This window comes from Aulonocara stuartgranti (genome assembly GCF_965226115.1).
Source record: "Aulonocara stuartgranti genome assembly, chromosome: 17".
Classification (NCBI taxonomy): Eukaryota; Metazoa; Chordata; class Actinopteri; order Cichliformes; family Cichlidae; genus Aulonocara; species Aulonocara stuartgranti.
In genome coordinates this window covers 32,578,425-32,594,819 of record NC_138953.1, presented here as the reverse complement: position 1 = coordinate 32,594,819, position 16,395 = coordinate 32,578,425, and the positions used below count along the sequence as shown (strand labels likewise).

The 16,395-nt window shown below is 40.8% G+C and overlaps 1 protein-coding gene across 2 annotated transcripts in view; it reads left to right on the top strand.

Moving 5' to 3' along the window:
* The window catches only part of atxn7l1 (ataxin 7-like 1), a 33,277-nt gene that overhangs the window by 11,825 nt on the left and 5,057 nt on the right, over positions 1-16,395 (top strand). Inside the window, exons 1-8 of one of the 2 annotated variants that reach the window (XM_082511850.1) lie at positions 6,441-6,549; positions 7,082-7,280; positions 7,389-7,816; positions 10,277-10,359; positions 12,080-12,342; positions 12,990-13,200; positions 14,903-15,024; positions 15,572-16,093. In XM_082511850.1, coding sequence (XP_082367976.1) covers positions 6,534-6,549; positions 7,082-7,280; positions 7,389-7,816; positions 10,277-10,359; positions 12,080-12,342; positions 12,990-13,200; positions 14,903-15,024; positions 15,572-16,093 — 1,844 coding nt within the window. In that variant the 5' untranslated portion in view covers positions 6,441-6,533. Of the gene's footprint in view, positions 1-6,440; positions 6,550-7,081; positions 7,281-7,388; positions 7,817-10,276; positions 10,360-12,079; positions 12,343-12,989; positions 13,201-14,902; positions 15,025-15,571; positions 16,094-16,395 lie in introns of those variants that run through there. The other variant, XM_082511851.1, reaches the window with a different exon arrangement.

Here is a 16,395-nt window from a genome sequence, read left to right as displayed (position 1 = left end):
ATGCTTCTTGCACAGGCAGGAAGCATGCGACCATAGCATGTGGTCGCTATGGAGACTGCAGCCCAATGAGAGTAGCTCACAAAGTTGCTCAGTTGTTGTTATATTTATTAAATTAGATAGATAGATAGAACTTTATTAATCCCCCAGTAGGTTCCTCCGGGTAATTCAGTTTCCAGTAGCAGAACACTGACAGGAATTTGCATAGTAAATTAACTGTTGAAACTAACAAATTGAAAATAATTGTTAGTCTATTTTTTTTTAAAACATTCTTGTTTGTTCAGACCTCATTGGCCCCTCACAATGTCCAACTACCTCTTGTTTGTTTTTGATTGTGGCTCTACTGAGCTCGCTCACATCTGCCCGTGAGCTGCTGCTTCCTTCTAGCCTGAGCTTTCTGTTTGTGCGGAAAGTGTGTGTGTGGGGGGGGCATGGTCACACTTAATATACACACACATACACTAACACACTTATTTCTTCCTATGAGTAGAGAGGCCTGTGAAGTTTCATGCACACACGCATTCTCACTTTCTGGTTCTCAGCAGAAAGAGGTCAGTGGTATTGTGAGACACACATGCACACACTCTCTCACAGACTCCTGGCAGCCAGTGTTGTTTTGTCCCTGCTCCTGCCCCCTGCAGGCCCCCTCCTCTCTCTCATTGGCAGCATTTCTACTTGCTGACACACACACACGGTCGGGTGACAACAGGTCTGAAGCACACTCGTGCACACACACAAAAACACAACACACAGTCGAGAGTGGGAATCTCCTGAGAGCTCCCCTATAAAACAAAGTGATCCTCCAGGCCACAATACCATAATAGTCAGGCACCAAGCAGACCAGCAGGGCAGTTCACATACTGACTAGTTGGAGACTCTGGTTTTTGAGGAATTCAGTGTGGATTTCATCATGTACTTTTAGTTTTAGTTTTGCAGTGACCTATAAGTCTTCCAGTTCAGTTACTGTAGTTGAGTCGCTTGCTGCATACCTAAATAAGCTTTATATACACAACCGCTGTGTGTCATGGCATGAAAAATCCTCTTCCTGACCTCTGTTGAGTAGATTGCCTCTAGGAGCTCACGCTGTCAGGATATTCTTATGATATTTTATGCATTTCCTCCCATTGTTGTAGATCCTAATCATGTCACTGCAGCATCCTCACAAGCACAGTGCCATTGTTCCCTGCCGGGGATTCTGCTTTAAATGTTTTGACCCTGTAGTAGTATCTTTTTTAGTCATCGCAGTTGCCTTGTATTTGATTTTGTGTGTATCCATCGTGGGATTAACTTTCATGCTTGACCTGTATATCAAAACGGCACTAAGGCCTTACATAAACCGAAATGCATGCACGTGCACACACACACTCATGCACAGAGAACGAGGAGGGGATTGGCTGCCTCAGGGGTCAGTGGCTCCTAGTTATACATGCCCAGTTTGCTGCTCATTTCTGATGTGTTTGAAGAGATAACTTAAAGCTAGAACGCACACTGAATGCATTTAAATATGCAGAGTCTTGTGTGCTAAAAGGTTAACATATACTTTCTTTTATACATCAGAGGCTTGCTCTGTTTAGTGGATTTGTTTATTTAAATCTCCTTAGAGTAAAGCAAGCATGTATATTCTTAGCATAAATGGCCCAGTGGGATATCAGCTAAATCCCTTACTCTGGCAGTGTTAGCAGCATGTTCACTCCAGTGAGTTTGTAAAGACAAAAATGTGCAAGGAAACGATATTTAATGCTTGTGAGTGAATCTTAAAGCTTTTCATAACCAGATCACGATGTTCATATGAACCCTTCCCAATGAAAAAAGTATGATTTCATAACTTTAACATTTATAAGATTATAAGACTATCTCTACAGTGTCTGTGGGCAATAGACGATATTTTGGCAACGACACTTGATTATCTTTGATCATGTGCCGATAAAAGTGCACGTGAACAGCAAAAAGGAAACACATGGGTGGGAAAGTAATGGCGTTATCTGATTGTTTATCTGCATTCATAGTTTGGCTCTAAGCAATAACCTCCACGTGGAACAGGAAGTAAGTCTGGGCTAGATTATTTGTTGTCTCTGGTATGCCCTGCCAGTAATGCCACTATCATTAGCTGATTGATGACTATATTATGGTAATTATAGTTGTATAGTGTTTCTAACAGCATTTAATTTGCACCTCTGAGTCTTGAAAAGCATTCGAAACTACAAAATGCAAGAGTCACAACTACTTTAGTAACAAATGAGCTGTGCTTTTGAAGCCACGTCCCTAAATAAATCAGGTCTCCACAGTATGTTCAGATATTTCTTTTAATGCTCATTTCCTACAGTTTCCTCTCTTCACTCTTCTGAGCGTCTGTATTCTAACCTTGCTCCTGCTTGTGCCCTGCTGTGTGTGCTTTTGTGTGTCTGAGTGAGTTGAGTGCATGATGAAAAGGTTCATGTTGTTTCTGTTGGTTGCTTTACTCGCTTTCCAACTTTTCTCTGTAGTGGGGAATTAATTGAGCAGCAGATCACAACCATTTCTACCTTTAACAAGTGTTTTGGCCGCTTCTGTGTTTGACGTTGTTGTTGTTAAAATGTGCATTCTCGGGCTGTGGCGCACATGTTATTTGGCTGATGTTGGAAAGTTTTGCCCTTAACCACAGATTTTCTGTTGAGTTTCGTTCACGCCACAGTTGTGGTATTGTTATTGTGGCTTGGCTGTATGCATGCTGTTAGCTGAGGTATGGGCCAATTAAAATGCCAACTGATAGTGTACATCTGAGGAAGTGTCTTCACATTTAAATTTTTTTTTTTTGTCTGCACTTTAGAGAAGAGAAGGACATGGCTTTGATATATTTTTTAACATCATCTCAGATGCTAACAGAGACTTTTCTCAACAGTGAAGAGTTTTTCTATATACATTAGGGCTGCCACAAACGATTATTTTGATAGTCGACTAGTCACCGATTATTTTTGCGATTAGTCGACTAATCAGATCATCATCCATTGGACGTACAGCGTACAGCTTATTGCACCAGCAGCATCTGGTCTTATATAACTATCATTAGCTTACAGCTTGAAGTGTTTGTGCTAACTAAAAATAAAGACAAGATGGTAGTTTATTAATTTTTAATGAAATTTGCAGATTGTTTCGGTGAAGTTTAATAAACTCCTTGCTTTCTAAAATATAACAGGACACCGGAGTATATTCTCCAGCGTCTCACACTTCTGATAATCAGCTGTCTGCTTGACAGTTTTAGCTGTGCAAAAACTATAACTTTAATCTCAGCCAAACCGATTTACTCAGGAACAAATAAAATACTAAAGAAAGCCAAACAATAACATTTTTAAGTTATCTAAGTGACTTATATATATGTTTAACCTGACTAGCGAAAGACGGCGGTGGGTTTGAAAACGATTTGCCGGGAGTCCAGTGTTCTCACGGCTCTAGTTAGCCTTGCCCCCGCCTAGCTAACGAGCTAGTGGGTAACAGACGTCTCCGAAAACGTCGGAGCGCTTTTGAAAATACGTGGTGTCTTGATAAACTGAGCAGATATTTGAGGTTTACACAGCTACATTCTCGCCTGAAAATATGTTAAAGGTTTATTTTGTGACCCAGAAAGAATAATAAGAGTAAAGTTAAAACTAACTAGCTGCCGCCATTGTTGACAGCTGCGCTATTAATTCTGGGACACAGCTTCTTCTTCTTCGGGGTTTAACGGCAGCTGGCATCCTTGTACATGCAGTGCTGCCATCTTCTGTTTCAGTCCGTTATTACACTCTTAAATCCTACTATTATTATTCCTGCGTCCTTTGTGATCTTACAAAGCTTCAAACGATGCGTCGACTATTAAATTAGTCGTCGACGATTTTAATAGTCGACATAATCGTGACTAGTCGACTAATCGTGGCAGCCCTAATATACATATCTGTAGATACAGAAAGTGATAACCCCCCCCCATAGCTGAAGGGCCCATTAGTGAGCAATTGACTTACCTCTTAATGCAAGAGAGAAGTGGCTCCCAATTTTTTTTATATTTACAGAATAAAAAATGTGCATGAGTGTCTAACTGGCTGCAGTACTTAGTGTAGCAGTTAAGGTACTTTAATGCTGCTTCGCTACAATAAGAAGTAGAAGTTTAAAGTATAAAATGAACTTAAAAAAATCTAATGAGACAAGTAGCGCAACATTATGATAGCTAACTTAAATCATTCTTTGAAAACCAGCAGTGCAATCTAAGCTTTGGAACTGCAGAAAATCATGCTCCATTTTTCTCTTCCTGTTAAACATAGAGGATGTGGCTGTCTCATTTGTAAAAGCTTCTGTTTGTAATGTCAGGAGTCAATGTGAGAACAGGCTTGGTGTGTCTGTCCAGGAGGCAGATAAACTACAGGACTGATTTAAATTTTTAATCTAGAGGTAAAACTTGGCATATGTTAAATATACAAAACACTTGTTTGTCCATCTTCGAAGACAGACACTTGATCGTGTGCTGAAAAAATGTTCAGCTGTGGCATGTTCACCAGAATATTTGTTCCACAGTGATATTTTTTTTCCTCCCAGGTTAGGCATCAGTCTATTTTTGTTGTTGTCGTTGTTGTTTCGTTGTTTTTTTCAGACTCTGTTTAGGGTTCAGATCAGCATCGACAATAAGAAATCTTTCCATCACTTGCTGTGACACTCAGTCTTTCTCACTGCTCTTTTCTTGTGTATTACTATGACAACCCATAACTTTGAGCTGCTGTTACCACTCTCTGATGCAATATAACTTTGTATCCATCATGCTTACTGCTTGTGATTGTGATATGTTTGAAACCATGCAAGTTCAGCCTCTGGTAGATGAAATATTTTAAAAATATCCTTAAAAAAAAAAAAAGGAAGTGTTTCTTCAGTATGTCAGTCTGTCCGTATTCCTGGGAACTTCTTCAGTAGGGGTATTTTTGGAAACATGCTCTGTATACATCCATAATGCCTTTTTTAAAATTCACTGTTTATCCCAAACAACTTGCTCTTTTTAAAATTCCAAGTCCACTGCCTTTGACTCCAGCACACTCTGAGAATCTTCATCTGTATTTCAGATTTTTCTCATGCCATTCCTCTCTCTACTTCTATTCCCTGCTCCTCTGTCAGTGTAAACAAACCCAGTTGAGCTCTGAGAACTTGTATTTCCTCATCATCAGCTGGCTCCTCCCACAGGATGAGTCAAGAGCCTATCAGCAGCCGTTGGGGCTCTCTGCATTGCCATAACAACCAGCAGGTTGAGAGTGTAGTAGGGAGGGTGCCCTTGTGGTCGAGTGGCTTAGTGACCTTGTCTGAGCACTCGCCCATGTATTGTACGGTAACTTAGTGTTATTAACTCCTAACTGACTCCTTACTCCCTGGATGAGTTCTGATATATAAGATATAAAATATATATCTGAGGCTGTTCTGGGGAGGGAAAAGTTGATCATTATGTCACATACAGCTATAAAAGATTTTAAAAGTCTTGCAACATTTTGTTAAGAATTATTTTTAAGTTCTATATCAGGTTATTTTGTTGTCTTATCATGAGCAAAAGCTATTTGTATAATAAAGCAAATAAAATATAGTATACACATCGTATAAACCAGTCGAATCACAGAGTATTGGGGGTGTGTGGCTTGGCTGAATAATCACAAGAAATCTGATATCATATTTCTTCAGATTTCTTTTACCTTTTTCATTCCTGGGAAAATAATACAATGCCTAAATCGGAGAGTAACCCTGAATTAGACACAATTTTTTCCCATCTATTTCTGCAGCGCAGCCTCATCGAACCGTACAGTGGAGTTAACTACTTAATATAATGTAAAATAATGAGAGATTTAATGTGCAAAGTTTGCACTGTTGTAGGTGCATACCTGTGAATGTGTCGCTGGACTTTGATCCTAGTACTCTGAAGACAGCTGCCTCTGTGGAGGTCTGCCTCCACTGGCTTATTTACACACCTGCCACACGCACACACACCCACACATGCAAATTATGCTCTCACAAAGTAATGATAAAATATTTCGCGGATGCCTGACTTTTGAAAACTTTATATTTGCCTCCACATCCGTGCCTCTGCACAGTAGTGTTTGCAAATGCGTATGAACAGGTATAGTTTCAGCTATTTAACAATGCTAGTGTTCATTTTTGATAAGCAGAAGGTAATGAGTCAAGTCACAGTAAAGCCTGCCAGTGATGGGATCTCAAACTATTGTCATCCCAAAATTAACATCAGCTTTTCTCCAGCTTATCTTTGAGCGAAGTCTTGCAGATGTTGGTTAACTTTAGTTAGCTCACTTGTAGAAGTGACGTGCCTTAAGGGAAACAGAAAAAGAGGATGGCATTCCACCTAATTTGTATACTCTACTAGCTATCCAAAGCGCCGTTTTACTGTTTCTGTCTTTTCCCTGCCTTGTGCTCAGTGCTCACGATATATTCAATCCTCTGTTTTCATTCAGGTAGCTGGGATATAGTTTCCCTGTGAGACAGACACAGAGACAGTCCTGGACCACACACCCCCACTCCCCCACCCACCCTGATCCCACAAAGACATGCATAGCAAAAACCGTAAGTGTGAGCTCCTCTCCTCTCCTCCGTGTTTCCTCCCTGCTGCTTTGTGATTTACTCCCGTCTATGTTTCCTTCTGTGTTCTCAGCATCTTACTTTTTTCCAACTCGTGTATTCTGATCAGATCTGGGTCAAAAATATTGTAATTGTTGGCTCTTGTGGTGGGGTGTGGGGGGGTCGGGGGTCATCACGAAAAGGACACTTCAGATGGTGTCAGGCATACTGCTAATTAGAGAAAAGCATCCTTTAGTTGATTGGAAATTTCTTTTTGTGGAGAAGTTCAGCCACAGATTTGCTCTCCCCTGTGTTACAACATAGCCATCTGGCAACTAAGCAGAGTAGAGTTGGTTTAAAAAGACTCGGTGCTAATTGAAGGCAAGTCACACTAGCAGTGCATGCTCTTGTTGGTCTGTCTTGATTGTCATAATGTGTCAAATTTGATTGTCAAATTATTTTTATTATTCATATTTTTGTCATGCATGAATAAGAGCTTTTTTCTTTCTTTCTTTCTTTTGGGCTTGATCTGTTTTAGAGAAGCAGCACAGCTCCCCAGTCCCCTCCAGGAGTCCTTTTTTGGCCATGAAGCCCAAAGCATCCACAGTGCCTCCCGCTGTGGCTCCCAGTCCTGGGGAGACACTGGCGTTCAGGATACCTAAAGATTACCCTCACTCCCGCTTCAGCAAGGCTCCACTTGCTGTGTACCCGCCCAAGGGGGCGCGGAACAAGACCTGGTGCGTGCACAATACGATACCATTGTTACTAAGTCTGATGAAATCCCACATTTTATTCATTAATTGCAAAAAAAAGTTGTCTGCAACTCTCTTCCCACTATTCTCCAGCGTGTCGCTGCCAGTCGTAAGCCTGGAGAAGATGCCGTGCCTAAGCCGAGGCGACTCAGCGACACACGTGCGCCTCACATCTTCCTCTTCCTCCCCTTCCTCGCATAAGCCTTCATCCCTCACTACCCAGGCCTCCCAGCGATCGAGTGAAAAGCTCACAAATGGTCGTGGCAGCAGCGGACCATCCACGCCGCGATCCATCACGCCTCCATCTTCTCTAGATAAGCGGCCCAGTCCAGCTCGCTCCCCGCTGGACAGAAGGGCGGCGTCAACGCCGTCTCCCTCCCCGCTGGATCGGAAATCCTCCCTGTCACCCTCACCTTCTCACCGAGCTGTTGCTCTCCCAGCTTTGCCATCAGTGTCACCGTTGGAGAAGAAGCAACAGAATGGAACTAAGACTCCCTCCAGGAGTCACAAAAGACTTTCAGGTTAGCACTTTCTTTCTTTTTTTTTCATTTTTTTAGGAAGGGGGGGGGAATCCAGCAGAAGTCTTACTGCATGTGTGTTTCACTGTGACATATTGAGTCATTTTCCTTCCTGCCTTTTTTATGGTTGATTTAGGATTTCAGTCCATCAGCCTGCAGCTCAAGAAACTGATTCTTGACGCTTTAGACGATTGACATTCCTGTGCTGCAAGAGTTACATAATTCAGCCTTTGCCCATTTAATTCCTACTGAGCTTTACATTAGAATTCCTACATTACCGCACACTTGCACCCAGATAAGCTCGTGCACTTTTTCCTCAGTATTCTTTTGACAGCTTCCAGCCTGAGTGTTTAGCGGCACACTGGTCAGCAGCGTGTGAAACTGTGAGCTTCGGAATTGGTCAGACACCTCCCTACATTTAATGGATTTCTCTCTCCTTTATTTTTTCCTTTCTTGTTATTCACTGCTTGCCTGCCGATCTCAGCTTTCTTACTAATTCTCACTCCCAAACGTTTTTACTTTCATATTCACATTTATGCGCAAGTTAACTGACTGGATCATTCTGTATAAGAAGGGGTGAAAACACATGTGGCTGTAAAGTTAAAGATTTCCTATTGATATTTCAGGGTTTGGGTTTTTTTTTTTTGTGTCGCATCTCTCTATGCTGCTTTTCCTTCTCTTCCTCTTTTCCTGTCACTAGTCTTTCTCTCAGTTTGCACCGAGTGCCTCTATGCTCTGAGCCTCTGATTTACACCCTCTAATTCACGAGCTCTTACTGCCAAAAAGCTGCTTGTCTTCTTGAGAGATTTTCCCCACCTCCTGTGCGTCTACATTTTTTTTTTTCCATCCTCTCACTCTACACCGCCTGCCTCTCAACCTCCTTGTTTCCTCCTCTCTCTCTTTCACAAGCTCATGCTCTATCCTAATTTTTATTTCGCAGGCTCCCGGCTGCATCTTTTTCTCTCTGCACGTCACTCGTCTTGTTTCTTGCTCTTCTTGACCTTCTGCTTTTGGTGTTGTTTGGTTTGTCTTGCTCAGGTTCTGTTCACAGCGATCATCTTCCTTTCTCTGTCTCGCTTTCTCTCTCTCTCACTTCTTTTTATCAAGTTTGTAAGAACTGAGGGAGCGTGCATGTGAGTTTGTTTATGTCTGAGTGCGTGTTTGTTGCTCTGGATATATCCACTGGAGCTGCTGTCTCATACTGCAAACACAGAACGATTACAGGGATTATAGGAAAGGCCAGCACAAGATTACAGCCCTGTGATAGTAACACTGTTCAAGATAACCTGCTGACTGGAGGCTGCTGTTTATTTGCAAGTCTGTGTGGAGGAAAGGTCTGTCTGTCTGCAAATGTAGGCCGAGTAGAGAACTAACTGCTTTTTCTGTCTTTTTTTTCTTTCTAAATGTCAAACCCAACTTAAATAGTTAGGTTTGACATTTCAAGTTGACAAATAATAGAACACTAATTGAAAGGCTGATTTAAATTTATTAATTCCAAAAATAAAATTCTGTTTTGCAATTCAAGACTCACGCGCTCATCAATTAAGCATATCTGTGTAATTGATGCCATTAACAAGTAAAATCATTTGTCGGGTACTTTTTTGTGTGTGTGTGTGTGTTGTGTCTCTAATGTTGTCATCCCAGGCACACTGCTTTTTGTTTTTGAAGGGCTGCCAGTCAGAGAAAGTTGACTTCAAAGGTGAGGAGCCAAATCAGCTATTTTGGCTGTAATAATAAGAATGAAACCAGAGAGAAAATTAGTATAATTAACTTTTTGGACATCAAGTGGGTAAACAACAAAGACAGAGACTGTTAAAAATGTTAAAACTCAAGCCAGAAGAAACTGCTGTTATGATAAGGAGCTGAGTCCTCATCATAACTGGCAGCCCCTCACAAACTACATATATGTATTTCATCCACTCTTACTAGAGTCATTTCATCATATACATTTTAATATTATTCCTACAACATACATCAGAGACTCGGGTAAGAAATTGGCCTTAAATTTTAGGGGTGGAGATCATTAACAAGTGCAAATTTTCCCCTCTGGATACAGTTCGTTAAGGCTGGAGAGCGTGTGCTCGGCTGTCAGTCACTAGTGACTCTTGTAAGGCTGACAGCATGTCGTGTCAAGAATAATTTGTCACAGTATGAAGAGTCTTCCTTTTGTTTGGTTTTGTTTGTTTGATTCTGGAAGGACTGCTAATAATGTCACATAGACTGGTGCTATTAGAGGAGCCTCAGACCACAACTGAATGATCAAATGAACATGAATCAACATGTGAACAGACAAATGTGAGCGAGGACGCGAGTGAACTGCTGTCTCAGAAGAGGAAAATTGATTTGCTCGTGGTGTTGCAGCGCTCCCACTCCCATCAAATGTGATTTGATACTCGAAGGAAGGAAGGAAGAAATTACCAGATGACTCTAGTGTGTGTTTCTGTGTTGTGTTTGTTTTTGCAGGGAGAGTGTTTGATCCCAACAAGCACTGCGGAGTGCAGGACCCCGAGACCAAACGACCCTGCACACGGTCTCTCACCTGCAAGGTAATGCAAATAAAGGCACAAGTGCAGGGTTACCCACACTCTCAACCTCTGCGTGCTTTCTGTGGAGATAATAGTAACGTCTGACCCTCCTGCTCTTTGTCTGACCACAATTTCTGAGAGTAATAGCGTTAAAGGGCACATTAATGTCGCTACTGAAAGACGCCGACCACAGCTATGATCATATCTAGCTCTCTGGCTGCCTCTCTTGTGTGTACACCCGTTCTCAGTTAATGCTGGGGTAGCATTGCTCAGGCATTACAGGGCCTACACTTCCCCTGATGAGGTAATTATAGATGTTGGATGAGGCTAAAACATCTTAAGAAGTAATACTCTATTTTACTGCCCTATAATTACCTCTGCTGAGCTTTACTAATCACTGCAAACTGGTTAAGTAATTAAAGATGTATCAGGCTAATTTGTTGCCATTTTTTCATGTGGGAGTGGTTTGTCAAAGTAATCTTGTTCAGATCTACTATGTCCAGCATCGCTAGACACATAGCATTTTGTCTTGATAAGCTAGAGGGCAGATTGCCAAACTATCCACAAAACAAACCAAAAAAACACCAAACATATTTACAACATGTAAAATTTAATATCGATGGTTTTGTGCTGTTTGTGAAGCATCCGAGGCTGTAAAAATTTGTGAATGTGTCCAGTATGGGCTGATGAGTCACTGGAGCTCATTTCAGATCAATGATGGCTATCTTGTCAGCGTTACAAAAAATAATGTTAAAATGGATTTTAATGTTGTCACACTCAGGCAATTGGCAAATAAACTCTCACACAATGTGAGAATGTAATCAAACTGTTGATCAGAGGGACATTGGCTTTTAACCAGGCAGCTCAGTGTCAGCTATCTGGAGGCAGGAATGTCACATGTCTAATCTGGAATAATCTAATCAGGAATAAATAGGCATGTTTATGGACATTTTCTGATGTTAGAGTCCTGATTTCAGGTCAGGATGAAGCTTTGGGTGACAAGGAAGAGGATGAGGTGGAGATGGGGGAGGAAAGTGCAGTGGTCATGGTGGATCTTTAAATTAAAATTAACTTATATTTGTCACTTGTCAGTGTTCAGATTTCCCCTTTCTTTCTGAATTCAGCATTACTTCAAACTTCAGAAAACCCTAATATATCACCATAATTTCGACTAGCACGCCAAACACTGGCATCTTGTTCAGTTTTTAAAAGTTTTATTTTCTTTCAAATGTGTATTCAATAGTCAGGATAGTTAGAAATGTGATACATAAACCTTTGGGACCTTGTGGTTAAAGATGCACAGACCTTGGCTGCTCCCTTTGAATAAGTGCAGGAAGTATTTTTCTTTCCAAACGCAGGCCTGGCAGTCTAAAGCAACCTCTCTGCCTTGTTTGGTAAATATCTATTGGAAAACCAAATGTTTGATGGCTGGTTACCTTCCAAAGTACCTGGAACGGTATATAGGCACAGGTAATATTTACCCGTGTTTGTGTGGTGTGACGTAGACACATACAGTGTGAGGTTATGGAAACTATCATGAAACCAAAGAGTCGTGTCTTGAGCCTCTCTCAATGCAGCATTCAATCCCAGTGAAGTGTGTTTGTGGTACAGTCTGTTCTTCACAGATCAATATTTTCATTTACAAAGTCTCTCTGGAAATAACCCAGTATTTCTAAACGGTCAGAGGAATAAAAGAATAAAATAATTGTTTTGTTTTGGTTTTTTTTTCCATTTGCTGCAGACTCACTCTTTAACCCACCGGCGGGCTGTCCCTGGCCGAAGGAAACATTTTGACATCCTCCTGGCTGAACACAAGGGGCGGGCGAAGGAGAAGGATGGAGTGAAAGAAAAGGATAAGGACAAGGACGGAGCGCAGGGAGGGAAGGAAGGCTCCAGCCAGAGTATTATATCTAAAGAGAGCTCATCTCCCAGCAAGTCTCACTGCCCCAATGGACGACCTCTCTCCACATTGAAGCTGCGGCTGGCAAATGCACACATACCAAGGTACAAAGGATGTGAAAAGTATTAAATATGCAAATAATAAAAGCTTTAGGACTCTAATCAGCTTTAAAAATGAGGAGTGTGTTTCAGGAGCATTGTATATTATAATGCCTACTTTATATAGTTTTCTATGTACTTCTGCCATTTTTATGTTGTTAAACTTTGGCTACTGAAGTTAAACTGCTCTTTTAGAGAAAGGGAATGCTTTCTAAACAGAAATAATGGCTTATTTATTTTAGTCTTAAGTATGTTTACTTGTCATTTTGAGAAGATTGTGTTCACTTGCATACTTGAGCATTTTTTCTTCAGACAGATGCACCCTTTTCCACCAGGGGATGCTATAGACACAGTTTGCTAGAAGTGAGCAAGCAGAAAAATCACCCTATGTCAAATTGTTGTGAAAAACGTATATCCTGTTTCTATTTAGAGCACAAAACCCTTCTTTAAAAATGAACTTATTTGGAGTTTGCTTCCTTTTTCCTTCTTTCTTTGTTTACACTCTTCGTCTTCTGCATTCACATTTAAATTTCCCTTTCACGGCTCCTGTTCTGTCTCTTTTCTTTAATTTTTGTTTTTCTGTCCCATATGTTTCCAGTTCTTTAATCCTTAACCCACTTTGTCTCATTACTTTATTCACCCCTTTGTCCCAGGGTTCCAGGAGGCTCCTCCACTTCCACCTCAGGTCCTCTGCTCACGGTAGCATCTCCTGTCCAGGCCCCTAACCCAGAACCAGCTCCCCACAGCTGGGTGACCGCTGCTGGAGAAAGCAGTCGACTTTCCAGCGACGAGGGCGATGCAGATCCAGAGGATGCTGACAGACCTGCTGTTCACTACTCCAGTCATCACCCGCAGCCTTTAGGGGTAAAATAGAAGGACCCAGTAATGTTGCACTATCATGCATTTTCTTATTCCATAACCTCAGGGCGTTCAGTAACCAATTCACAAAAGTTTTAGTCATCCTATCTCCTATTTTATCCCTGCAGGGTCTGCTTTTATATGTCATTTAGCGGAAATATTTTTGTTCCAGTTCAGCCTCAGGTGTAGCTTAATAGTATGTGTTAAAGGAAAAGTTTGCTATTTTGGAAAAGAGATTGTGATCTATGTTAAATGGTTGATCTCACACTCTTACCCAGTTTGTATTATCCTTAGAGCTAGAGCAATCAGCCAGCGTGAAGCAGGGGTCTCAAACTCACGGCCCACGTCACCACTATGTGGGTCCCATATATTGACGTGAAGAAATATAATGTTATTTGGCCCTTGAAGTTTAGGGAATTTGTTTGTTGTTGAGTGCAGTGTTGAAATAGGTTCTTTTAAAAGCAAAAAGTTATTTAATATGAAGGCAATATGAGCAGACAGTACAAACATGATGAGCGAATGGCTGTGTTAGTTCAGGGAGAGAGTTATTTGTAAAGAAAACAATTTTGAGTTTTTTCTTGTTATACAATATTTGAAATTTAAAAAAAAAACAAAACACTACATTTTTGGAAATATTTGTGGGTGTTTTCTCCAATTAGGTGACAGTGCCAGCAGTAGCCCGCAACTCATTTAAGTTTGAGACCCCTGGCATAAAGATTAGAAATAAGACCTTTAAATAAAGTGTGTTGCCATTTTTTTGCACCACCGTTTTTGTACAGGCGCACATGCAGGTTGTGTATAGGCTCATTGGTAGGGAGTATTAATTTGCTGAAGTTATGCTGACATTGGAAGTTTGCCAGGCATGTGCTTTTGTTCCTTTTAAAATGGCGAGTACTAAGTGCCCATAATATTATTAAAATATATGGAAAGCTGATGCAGACATGTTTTTTTTACTCCTAAAGTCTGCATTTTACTAAATTTAAAGAAATGCTTGATTATTATAGTTCTTCAAGTCAGAGCTCTCACTTCATAGTCAGTTTTGACCTGAGCGGTTAGATTAATGGGAGGTTCTAAAAGTTACCATTATCCATAAAAATTGTACACTGTACTGTATATTTCCTGTTAAAAGTTCCAGTTATATTTTTTATTTTCTCAAATTCTAAAAATATTTTAACATTGTTTTTCTCTTAGGCATCTGTTCTTCTTCATCTATGGCATTTTTTACATATGGACTGTTGTCTAGTTCACTTTGAGACATTACCCAACCTACGTAGACATGAAAACACAAATATCTGATGTAATTTTATCTAAAATTACATTATTTTAACACCTTTTTTAGTCTTTATGATACCTGATGGCCAGAATTCACGCCCTTCGCCCTGCCTCGAATGCGTTGTATCCAGTTAGCACCTTCGCCTAAACCAAAAGAATTATTTCCTGGATTGAGAACAAATCTGAACCAGACTGCCTCCTGCTCTGAGCTCAGTATCAGAAAGGACAACTTGGTGCAGTGTCCCAACCTAATTCCCCTGATGTTGTCCAGAGCTGATGTGTGAAAACAGCTTATCTCTTTGGTTCCATCATTTGATGCCTCTTTTACTGCTTTTTACTCCTCCACTCTTCTTCTTTTCAGAATCGTTCGCCTTGCCTCCTTTATGATTCTTTCATAACATTCTCACCTGAGCTGTCTTCTTTCTCCCTCTTACAGTTTTGCGTATTCAGCAGCAGGCTGATGGGAAGAGGCCACTATGTGTTTGACAGGCGATGGGACAGGATGAGGCTGGCACTCCAAAACATGGTGGAGAAACACCTCAACGCCCAGATGTGGAGGCGAGTGTATTCTTTGATTATTCTACTACCATATTTTGCTTAAAGGTTAATAGGTATGGGTGAGAAATGGTAAAGATGAGCAAAATGTAATGTTTTAATGGAAAGATGTGAGAGGAAGGGATGAACTCATCAGCTGTGGAAAACAGATTCAAATTCTGTTTCATTTTTTAGACGGGAAGGTTTTTTTGTTTTGTTTTTTAAACAATAGAAGGTGAAAAAAAATCACACATGAAGCCTGTAAGTTTTTAATCAAAGATCAAAACTAGCAACAATAGAGGGGAAAAAAAGAACAGGTTTGCATGCAGTTAATGATTGCACAATCACAATAGATAAATAATTTCTGAGTTTTAATCGTGGGAAGTAAAGTAAAAATAGCCGAGGAGGCTGATGAAATGAGGGGAAGACACTAAAATGAGCTTAGAAAACCATTGTTCAGTAAAATACTGCATATTGATTGTTACTTAAGGTCTCCTACAAGCTATTCTGGCAGTAAAACAACTTTATTGGTACATTTCTCTTTTGTAAGATTCTCTTCTTCATGTTTCAGGAAGGTGCCTCTGGCTGCTGAGAGCCTCCTCTCCCCATCTGGTACATCCTCCATACCTTCACATCAAGCCCCTTCTCCCACCTCTTGTCTGCTCAACTCCCTCCCCAACTCCCTCTCGTACACCACCATGTTTCCTCAGTCTGCATCCACAGCTGGGGTGTTTAACATCCGAGACTCCCCGCAACCCCACACCCAAGTCTTCGCGCAGGGCAAAGCCCGTAACGGCACGCATAAAGCAAGTCGTCCATCCAAAGACGTGGAGGAACCCGTAGCGGGAACTAAGAAGAGAAAAAAAACGTCCTACTCTTCCTCCTCATTTTCCTCTTCTTCCTTGTTTCCCACTGTGGATAATTACAAAAGGAACGACAGGAGCTTTCATTCACAGTTACAAAGCTCGGGAGGGACAGCTGCCTCCCCAGCCAAGAAAAAGGGACTTGGTCATGGGGATAGCGAACTTTGGGGAAGCTCAGAGGGCTGGCTATCTAAAGCTGATGGCCCTCAAAGCCACATATCGCAAAACAGGTGAGTCCCCAGTAAAATGTAAAAAAAAAAAAAAAAAAGTTTCATTAAGAGGCCACAATTTTGAAAACTTGTAAAAACTGTACTTTGATATTTAACTTTAGAAGTAAATGTTTTATTTCCCAAAAATATTTGATTATACCTACATGTTATGCCATTAAATTCTCTTTTAGAGGATAACAAGTCATGATTGTAGTCAGAGGGAATGCAGACTTAGTTCAACATATTGTATATTCATATAACATGTAATATACTTATTGTGTATGTAGACACAACATACTGTTTTCCTTCTTTTGCTTCTCTCC